The 10,164-nt window shown below is 50.6% G+C and overlaps 2 protein-coding genes across 2 annotated transcripts in view; both read right to left on the bottom strand.

Moving 5' to 3' along the window:
- Window positions 1-2,344: 2,344 nt before the first annotated feature.
- Window positions 2,345-5,247, bottom strand: LOC107212694 (pinopsin). The gene is made up of 5 exons (XM_015646225.2): window positions 4,908-5,247; window positions 4,127-4,309; window positions 3,519-3,664; window positions 3,105-3,344; window positions 2,345-2,669 (listed from the first exon to the last, which is right to left on the bottom strand). The coding sequence occupies exons 1-5, from the start codon at window positions 5,245-5,247 to the stop codon at window positions 2,532-2,534; spliced, it is 1,047 nt and encodes a 348-aa protein (XP_015501711.1). The 3' UTR covers window positions 2,345-2,531.
- Window positions 5,248-6,490: 1,243 nt separating this feature from the next.
- The window catches only part of DOC2B (double C2 domain beta), a 28,748-nt gene continuing 25,074 nt past the window's right edge, over window positions 6,491-10,164 (bottom strand). Inside the window, exons 7-9 of the mRNA XM_019008650.2 lie at window positions 8,816-8,901; window positions 8,523-8,619; window positions 6,491-7,893 (exon numbers count right to left, since the gene is read on the bottom strand). Coding sequence (XP_018864195.1) covers window positions 7,757-7,893; window positions 8,523-8,619; window positions 8,816-8,901 — 320 coding nt within the window. The 3' untranslated portion in view covers window positions 6,491-7,756. The remainder of the gene's footprint in view (window positions 7,894-8,522; window positions 8,620-8,815; window positions 8,902-10,164) is intronic.

The raw sequence follows: 10,164 nt of genomic DNA, 5'->3' as shown, positions 1-10,164 counted from the left end.
TTGTGTTGCCATGTGGTTCTTTCTCATGAAAAATGAACCATGAGGTTCATTTTTTGGGTTGTTTCGTTGGGTTTTTCACTTGTTTTTAACGCTGCTTCCCATCATCAGACCATGATACAACCAGGTACTGATAGAGCTGCTCCAGGGAGGATGCTGCAGAGCTGAGGGAGCTTTCTGAGGAAAGATCAAGAGAAAATAAAAATATTTGATGGTTTTGTCCTGTTGTGACAGTGACAGAGCTGGAGCAGAAGCGCCTCAGGATAAGTGAGGCCTAGAACAGGCCTCACCCTGGGCTGTGACACAGTTCTGTCCAAAAAAAGGTTTAATCTTTTCTAACCCAGGCTTGTACCAATGTGGATTCTCTGTGTGGGACTTCTGTGCTCCAGGCAGAAGGGTTTTTATTCCTGACAGGAGCTGCTGGAACAAGATCCTGCTCCCCATGGCCCTGAGGCTGTGTTACCTGCAGGGATAGAGTGCAAAAGTTAAATTGCAAATTTTTATTGTGTGATCCTCGGTGGCTTGTGCCTCCTAGCTGAGGGTCATTCCCTCTCAGTTTGGGCAGTGTTTTTGTTGTGTTTCAGGCTTATTCAATAACATAAAAAGTAGCTAAAGCCCATGGGGCTGCAGCAGTGTGGTGGAACAGCACATGAGTGTTTTCACATGCACAGAATTATCAATCATATTGGGCTGCAACATGTAAAATCTCAGCTTCCTGCATTTCTTGTTCTATTTTATCTGTGGGACCAAATGGTGAGCAGACTGTGAACTGTTTCCCTATCTTTTTTTAATCTTACTGTGGAGAATTTTTATTTCTGTTGGTGCAGGGCCTTTCAAATAGCCCCATAGCCTGTCTGATCTCCTTATCGGGGCCAGAACAGAGATTGCAGTTTCTCAGCTGCTTGTACTTTCCCAGATTTAAGTTTAGCATGGATGTAAATCATCCTGATAATATAAAGCACGGACACAAAAGCTGTAATTAACAGGAACAATTAAACAGGGACCAGTGCAAGACAGCAGAGGAGATCAGAGGGGCCCATCTAATGCTGCTTTTCCCAGAGAATGAAAGCCCAAATAATTAAATTAAAACAGTGATACTGAGCTGTTCTAATTCCTCTCTGAGCTGTGTGAGCTGAGCTGTTCTGCACAGCAGGAGAGAGGGAGGCTGGCACAGGGATGGGGATGGGTGTCCTGTCCCCTCACTCCAGGTCATGGAATCATGGAACAGTTTGGGTTGGAAACTACCATAAATATGATTTAGTTCCACCTCTCTGCTACCTTCCACTAGACCAGGTTGCTCCAGCATGTTTCATTCTTTTGTACTGGGCTGGTTTGGGGATTTTTGATTCATTTTTGGTTTGAAGCAGAGATTCTCAGATTGTGGAAAAAGAAAAAAACCCAAACCCTCAGTCTCCCAAATCTCATCATCCTCCATGGCAGTGCAAATTTCTGGGGTGCCTGGCTGTGGATCACCTCATTTTGAAAGCAATTCAAAGGTTCAGGATCAAAAATCTATAAGGCAGCTCTGAAGGCAGGCAGGCTTTTTTAGAGATGGAGGAATTGGGTGAAACCCAGTTTCAGCCAAGTCCTGCCTTCAATATCACCTTTAGAAGCCTTTCCTGGGCTCCTGAATGACAGAATCTGCCTCCAAAAACAGAAGTGTGATTGCAGCTGGGGTAGATAAACAGTGTGGTTTGAGATTTAAGATGAGGTGTGAAGCCTCGTGGAGGTTTTTTTCTCTTTTATTTTATCCTTACAGGCTTTGGCATCTTTTGTTTGCTGCTTGTGGGCAGTGCCACCTCTGCTCTGCCTTGGGGCCCATTACCATTTGTGTTTTCACCCTTGCTGGGAAATCAATGGGTTCAGACCTTTTATTGCCTTAACTCTAAAAAAAAAATTAACTTTGCATCTGTTTTTCCTCTGGCTTTCTGCAGTGATGTTTGTGGCACTTGCCACGAAGGGTGTGCCAGCTCTGGTGGCAGGAGGTGATGTGTTTTCTGTCAAACCCTCTATCAGCCAATGAAACAGATGAACTGCTCAGTATTTATTAGTGTTTATTAACACAGTTGGCTCTTAAACATTCCTGCTGGATTTTTGCCAGATTTGCAGCATCTCCCTGAACTTCACAGCAGGACCAGACATTGCAGACAGGGCTTGGTCTGTCTGGGGATGGTGACAGATCATTTTCCACCTGACTCAGGGCCAAACAGAAATCTGGGATGTTGTGCACTGAGGAGAAATTACTGTTCATTTTTTATTTTGTGTTCTTGAAAGGCTCCAAGGTGAGGGGCTGGGAGGGAGGGGGTTCTTTAGGAGAGTGGAGTAGTGATAATTACAGTTTCTCCCATGATGGGATGGCTCCTCGCCTACAAGAAGACACTGTCATGTCTTTTTTTGTTTGTTTGTTTTTTGTTGGGGACCCCTCCAACCTCTGAAATCCCCCCACCAGCTCCACCCTGAGCCCCTCTGTGCTGCTGTGGGTGGCACAGGCAGATCCTGGAGCTGGCACTGGTGCAGGCAGGATGTGGCAGCTGTCACACGGGGTGGGATGGTGTCACCTTGTTCCTCAGCCCCTCTGCAGCACCCTGGGGACTGGGGGCAGCTGGAGAGGTTTTCCCCATCCCTCGGGGGTGGTAACCACAGCACAGCATTCCCAGCAGGCAGCTCTGGAACTGGGCAGGGAAGGAAGGGGCAGGTTATTTGTGGCAGCAGAAATTCAGTGTCACCTCAAGATTCAGCAGGTTGGATGCTGGTTATATTTTGGGAAAGATCTCTGTCTATTCCCAGCCCAACTCTGCAGTTTATGAACAATAAAAGTTTCATTCTGTTTGCTTTGTACCTTCAACGAGCAGCTTGTGATCCAACATTAAGTTGCCTGACCCCATAAAACCATGGAAGCAGAAAATGAGCTCTTGTTCAGTCTCACAGGCTCCTCCCTCCCTTTCCATTTTATTCCCCAAATCCTTGCTGCTTACACAGCAACCCTGGGTGACACACAGTGACCACACTTGCAAATAGGATAGACGGTTCCTCCAGGATTTTTGGGCCTGTCAAGCTGTTCTCCAGCACCCCCAGTGAAGCTGTGCTTTTTTTTGGAGCTTTCTCACCTGTTTGTTCATGAAGACGTAGATGATGGGGTTGTAAACCGTGGCTGTCTTGGAGAAGTAGGAGGGCAGGGATGCCAGGGCTGGCTGGATGACAATGTCCTTGTTGGTGGCCACCACCAGTGCAAAGGTGGTGTAGGGCAGCCAGCAGGTGAGGAAGGCCACCACCATGGCCACCACCATGCGTGTCACCTCCCTCTCCGCCTGCTGCGTCGTGTCCGACTCCTGCTGCTGCGCCGCGGCCTGCGGGGAGTTGGGGAGAGAGGGAGGTGCCTGTCAGCAGCTTGGAACAGCACTTCCATCCCTTGGGAGCCCTGATGGCAGCGCCAGGAGGTGCCAGCTCCTTTGGCTGTCCCCAGATCCTGCCCTGAGGCTCTTCATCCCGATGGAGACGCTTTGGGAACGGCGCGCACTTACCGCCCGCAGGGTCAGCAGCAGGTTGGTGTAGGAGAAGAGGATCAGGCTGAGGGGCATCACAAAGCAGGTGACAAACAAGGCCAGGATGTAGCTGCTGTTGTTGCTGCCACCCGTGTACCAGTTGGGCCCGCAGGAGGTTCTCAGGCCTGGAATAAAGGTTGGGGATGAGCCTAAACCAGTTAGGGCCTGGATCAGGGCTCAAGGATGGGCTCCAAAACAGCCGTGCCACCCAAGCACCGCTCACTTTTCCATCCCCAAGGGCCTGGAGATCAGCCACTGGGGTTTTTGGCTGGCCAGGTGCCCTCTGTGGTTTGTTGTGGAGTTGTGCCAGGCCCTGACAAGGACAGCTTTGGGCTGGGTGTGCACTGGGTGCTGCTCCAGCAGGGAGAGCAGCTCCTGCCTCCAGTGAGAACGCCTGCAGAGTGTCCTGTGCTGGGGAACTTCCAAAGAACAGCCTCAAGGGGAGGAGTGTTGGCTGAGCAAGCAGGAGATATTAACAGGAGCTATTAACCCCTTAAACTCCAGCACAGACACTCTCCAGCTACCCCGGGCTTCAAACCAAGACGCAAGAAGACAAGAGAGCAGAGTCTGATGCACATCTCCCCTACCTTCAGGCACGTAGCTGCTCCAGCCCAGGAGCGGTGGGGTTGTCCAGAGCAGGGACCAGCCCCAGGTGAAGGCACAGCCGCTGGCAGCGTGCCGGTGCTGGAACCGAAAGTCTCTCAGGGGTCTGCAGACCACCAGGTACCTCTCCAAGGCCAGGATGGCCAGGGACCACAGCCCCACGATGCCTGGGGGGACAGCGAGGGGTTGTGTCTCAGGGACAGGTTCTGCTGCCTGTGCTGGCACCTGGTTGATGATGGTTTAGTTCAAGTAAATATTGTTTGAACAAGAAGTGGGATGTTTTTTCCTTGCAGCAGGGAGAGGTGTGATATTTGGCCGTTAAAAACTGTGATTTTGGCACTGCTTCTCTCACAGCAGGGACAACTGTGATTTTGGCCCTTAGAAATGAGGTTGGCAATGGGTGGCTGTGATGCCTCGTGGTTACAACAACTGAGTGTCCTCAAGCAGAGTTTTTGCTCAATTTCCTGTCCCTGGTGCACAGCCAGCCCCAGGTGTGCTGGTACAGCAGCCAGCACCCATGAAATGCATCCCAGACAAGGATTCCCCATGTTCTCAAGTGGCATTTCCCACTCTGTCCAGACCAGGACTGACCTGGCACAGCCAACCTTCTCCCCAGCCCTTCCCAGTGCTAACCAAGGGCTGAAGGACACGAGTTTCACAACCTCAAAGTGTTGACTGTAGGTGGTGAAACATCTCCAAAGCCCCTCTGCCAAACCCAAAAGCATCAGCCAGAGCCCAAGGCAGGTCTGGAATTTATCTCCTTACCTGTCAGGGACACCATGAAGCCCTCCAGCTCGCAGAGCCGTTTCCCAAACACAAAGAAGCCGCTGATGTTGTTGGAGAGGCTGACGGAGCTGCCGCAGAGCGTCACCAGCAGGTTGGCCACGGCCAGGTTCACCAGGATGTAGTTCAGGGGTGAGCGGAGCTTCTTGTGCCTGATGGACACCACGATGACCAGGCCATTGAGCACCGAGGCCGAGGCCACCACGAGCCCCATGAGCACGGCCACCGCCAGGTACATGGCCCGGGGACCCTGGTGGGGCCACTGGGGGCCATCAAAAGGCCCCGGGGTGCTGTTGTTTGGGGGCTCCTGGGTGCTGTCCATGGAGCAGCAGCACCTGGGGCAGGTGAGCTTCCCCAAAAGCAGAGCCTCTTTATAGAGCAGGAGGGGCTGACGTGCCCCAGAGCAGCTTGGCATCCAAATACCTTAAGCTTTATTTTAATCTGAAGGGTTTGTCCTCCCGCTTTTTATAATCAGCTCTTTATTCCCAAGGGGATAAAGAGTGACTTAAACAAAAATCTGATGACTGAACAGAGCATCATTTAATTGAGTAAATATTTTTTTTTTAACTCATGCTTTCCAGTTGGATTTTCCTGTAAGCCCAGCCTTGGCACCTGAGATAATTCCCTGTGCCCTGGATTTGCTGGGCTGCACAGCTACTAAATATATATTAAACATAAATACACATGTAGTATATATATTTAATTGGGCCATATAAATGTATTTTCTCTCTTCATATATATATATATATATATATATATCCCCATATATATATCCCCATATATATACTTATAAATACTTGTAAGTACATATATAGTATTTATGCTATACTGTGCCAAGAAGCCCCTAATGCTCTGGTTTAAAATAATTTCTTCCCAAATCCTTGCCATCCCCCAATTTCAAAAGCTGCACCACCAGCATCAACCTTTTTTTTTTATTTATTTTTTTAAACTTTTTTTTTTTATTTTCGGTTCTCATTATAAATATTAACAAATCTGACCAAAAGTACACAGATAGGTAATATTGAAATACAAAAGTCTCTCAGGATGCAGGTAAGGATGGTTTCTGCAGCCTTCACATGGTAGCAAAACATTGGTACCAAACATTTCACGAGGCCTGGCATGACAACCACCAACTCTGCATGCAGCTGGGACGAGGGACAGTGTCCACTTAGAAAAGACTGGGGCACAAAGTGAAGGAACCCACACACACACACGTCCTACTCCACCTCAGGCATAAACCAGTTTCATAGGCTGGAAAAAAGGATGGATTGAAGGGAACTTTGCCAGAAAAGGGAGGCACAGCCAACCTGGTGCTCCTGGAGCTTCCCTGGAGGCTCAGACCCCAACCAGGTTTTAAAGTGCTGGATCAGGAAGGATTTTTGGGAACATCTGACTCCACAGGCTGCCAGCATTCAAATAAAATCCATGCATATCTGCAGGATGCATTACAAATATTAAGTTATTAAAAAAACCCCTATGAATGTTGTTTTTTTATTCTTTTATCTCCCCCCAATATCAAACAAGGTGTAACAAGGTGTAACACGATCGTCACTTGGAAAAGTAAACACAGGTTTCCAGAGATTCCACTGCTTCCCAAGAGACAAAAATGAAGTTGGCAATACGTGCACAGGGGCTTGGAAGCTGAGGGTAACTGAGACTCGTGGGGAAAGAGCAGCTCTCCCTAAGAAATCATTCTTTAAAGGCTTCAAGAAATTTTGGGAATGGTGCAGCATTTCCTAGAAAGTTTTAGCTCATCCCACTGGGTGTCTGGTGGGATGAGGATGAGCCAAGACAGATCACAGAGAATGATATCTGAGATTATGGTAATATTCATGTATTATTACTGTGCCATATTAATATTACTGTGCCATACACAGAAATTTATTTGGTTTGGATGCTGTTTGAGGCAGAAAATGACTCAACCTCACGGCCATGCTGAACTACAAACACAATTCCAGCTCAGCTCCGAGGCTCAGCATCTTCATTAATTAATTGATTGAATTGGAAAGGGATGAAAAAGGGAAAAATGATAGAAAAATTCAGCCTGGAAGCTGGCTTTGCTGGAAAAACAGCCGTGCTGCTGCATGGCATGGTTTCATTAGGAGAGAGGCTGCTGCCAGTCCTGGGAAGCAAGAACAGCCAGGCTGTTCCAGGGAGCTTTTTATTTTGCCTCCCAAACGTGATCCAGGAGGAAAAGTGTGCTCTGCACAGCTCTGCTGCCTTCACGTGAGTTACTGGAGAGGACGAGCACAACATTCCTGGAAGGAAAGCGAACACTCTTTCCAGGTTTACACAATCATTCCAACAGAGGAGCTTTAAATGCATAAAAGACTGTTTAGGCCCAAACCACAGAGACTGACAAACCACCAGAGATATGGCACAAGCTGCCCCGAGGAGACAGTTCTGTGTTTTGTGTGTTTTTAGGGACGCCTTTTGCCGATGCCGGACACACGGACACGGACGGACGCATTCATTTTTGCCACTGACTTGCAAGGCAGCGAGAAGGTGAGTGAGTAGAGGCAGGATTTGGGAGAGGAGGCAGACTGCAGTGCATGCAGGGGTGCACACCTGCGTGTGTGTGAGCTGAGTGTGGCCGTGCCCGCTCCAGAGCGGGGCTGGGAGCGCGGCAGGGCGCAAAGAGGCGTTCTGGAAAAGCCTTGGCAGCCTTGGGAGCGGCCGCCAGAGCAAACCACCTGTGCCTTCTTCCCTGGGAAGGGCTTCCCTGCAGCCAGGCCCTGCTGGGGGGTGTCCTGCTGTCCTGGCTGTCCCGGGATCCCCCGGATCCAAAGCTGGGAGGAGCCCAAAGGCTGTGGAGCTGTGGCCCCCAGGGCTCAGTCGCTGAGGACGGCGCCCGGCAGCTCGTTGGTCAGCGTGTGCCAGCGCTCGATTTTCTTGTCCTTGTTTTTCAGGCAGTCGAACCAGTGCTTCAGCCGCTCCCCTTTGGCATTAATTCCTAACACGACTCCGCCTTGGGAGGGAGACAGAGAGAGGGAGAGCTGTGGGGGGAGCATCGGCTCTGCGAGGGATGCTGAGAGATGCCGAGGGACACCGGGGGATGCTGCAGGGAGCCGGGTGATTCAGCATCCTCGCAGCATCCAAGCTGATGTGAAATGCGGCCCAAATTCCCCACCCCCTGATGGCTGGGATGTGGGACCTGTCCCTGGCAGTGCCCCTGTCCCATGCAGTGTCCCTGTCCCTGGCAGTGCCCCTGTCCCTGGTGCCAAGGGCTCTCTGCAATCACAGCGGCTGCCGGAGGTACCGGGCTCTTGGTAGTGATAAATCACAGCAACAAAATCACAACAAGCCCAGACATCCAACAGAGATAAATGAAACCTCCCTGTTAAACCTGTTTTTCACTCAGAGGAAAACATCTGAAAACAGAAGGGGAGAGGCAGGTGTGTTTTCTCCCTGCTTGGATGCTCCTTGAGAGGCTCAGGGGCAGGAGAGGGATAAAAGCAGAACTGAAAGCCAGAGAGAATGAATGTGGGCATGGAGAACAAACCGGGAGGCTGGAGGAGTGCAGGAGAAGGAAGAGGCACAGAAAATGAAGATAAATAAAAAAGAGGCCAAGGAGACCTTCTGGAGTGTGCTACTCACCTATGAAATCGTTGGATTTCCCGATATCATAGTCCCACACAGTGACTTCTAAGGTTTTCTTTGCCAGGTCACCGTGCTTTATCTCATAGAAAAACTCCTGTGGAGGAGCAGAGGTAGAATCAGGATGAAACAGGGGCTGGGGCAGCTCATCCTCCTCCTCAGACTTTGCTGCCCACGGGGAACCCAACCCCAATCCCCCCCTCACACAGTGACTGAGGTGGGGGGAGTTTTATCTTTTAAGTCTGAGGTTGAGAAAAGCCCCTCGGTGAGAACCACACCCACCCCAAACCCACCTCATTGAACTCGGGGTTCAGCGTTTTCTTCTTCACTGCTGTCTTGTGCTTGGATTTCTTGTCCTCATCTGGTTTCAAGTAACTGCAAGGAGACCAAAGCATCCCCGTGGGTCCCAGTGAGGGGGGCAGTGTCTGTGGCTGCAGGACCAGCTCCTGAGCAGAGCCAGCGGGAGGTGGGTGGCTGAGCCCCCTGAACCTCCAAATCCTCCTCCCCTGCTCTCCCCTGCCAAAACTCTGGGGATGGCTGGGAGGAGGCAGCATTTCCCCACCTTAGAACCAAGCCCAGCTGCTGGCTGCAATCAGAGAGCACCGATTATCCCATCTCCAGACCCTAGGGGACACTGGCACTGCACACACGCTCCCCAAAGCCATCACTGCCAGCCCAGCCCAGTCCAGACTCAGGTGTGTGACTGGTCTGCTCAGGCAGAGCCTCTCCAGGGGACAGGAACCACATTCAGGGTGGAAAAGGAGCAGCTTCGGGCTGTTCCCCACAGATATTCTGCAGCACAGCACCAGAGCTGGACATCAAACGAGACTAAAGTGTCATCAGGCAGAGAGGGGACCAGAAACGTGGGTCAGGACAAAGTCAATCCATCGTGGTTTTGTGCTGCTGCTGCGCCTTTAAACATCAGTTCTGCTTCCTTGCTGCACGTTCCAGATCTTGCTCATAATTAAAAATTAGGGCTTGTACCGAGAAGCATCACTTTTCTATCTGCTCTGATCCCAGCCCTGCAGATGCAATCTCCTGTGGATAGCACAGGGGACACCCAAAACTGGCTGGGTGTAATGGGAATTGTGTTGCCCGGGAACTGAGCCTCCCATGGGCATCTAAAAAAGCAAGAGGGGATTTTTTTTTTTTACAAACACCTCCACCCCTAAAAACCACTTAAATAAGGAGGTGAAAATGTGCTGCTGATACACTCCATTACTGGGTCTCCCAGCTGTGGTTCCTCCCAGCAGTTCTGCCTTAGCAAATACCATCCCTAAAAGTGCCCGAGTTTGGGTCAGCACGGTGGGGACAAGGAGGTGGGACAGGCACAGGGTCCCTCCTCGCCATGGTCACCCCCTCTCTGCAGAGAATTTGAAAAATTCCATCCCCCCAAAAACCCAGGAGCTGCGGTGGGACAGGAGGGACAACCCCACAGCACCCAGTCCTGCCCCAGCTCACCTGGAAGCTCTGCCAGACAATGGCCAGGGAATAACGCTCCAGGCACAGGCGAGCTGCTGCCCGACCGCCTCATTTGCATCTCCTAATGAGAGCAATTAATTCCCGCTGCGGGGAGAGGCGGCAGGGGACAGCAGGGCTGCGGGTGACACTCACATTTTGACAGGTGACACTCACATTTTGA

This window comes from Parus major, chromosome 19, assembly GCF_001522545.3.
Source record: "Parus major isolate Abel chromosome 19, Parus_major1.1, whole genome shotgun sequence".
Taxonomy (NCBI): Eukaryota; Metazoa; Chordata; class Aves; order Passeriformes; family Paridae; genus Parus; species Parus major.
The sequence above is the reverse complement of the archived record's forward strand: the minus strand, read 5'-3'. Positions and strand labels throughout refer to the sequence as shown.

What these genes read in the sequence shown, in the direction of transcription:
- LOC107212694 (XM_015646225.2), bottom strand. Translation starts at nt 5,247, where the DNA reads ATGGACAGCACCCAGGAGCCCCCAAACAACAGCACCCCGGGGCCTTTT. An exon ending in TGCTGCTGACCCTGCGGGCG is followed by an intron (nt 3,345 to 3,518) that starts GTAAGTGCGCGC and finishes AACTCCCCGCAG; the next exon opens with GCCGCGGCGCAGCAGCAGGA. An exon ending in ACGTCTTCATGAACAAACAG is followed by an intron (nt 2,670 to 3,104) that starts GTGAGAAAGCTC and finishes TTCCCTGCCCAG; the next exon opens with TTCCAGAGCTGCCTGCTGGG.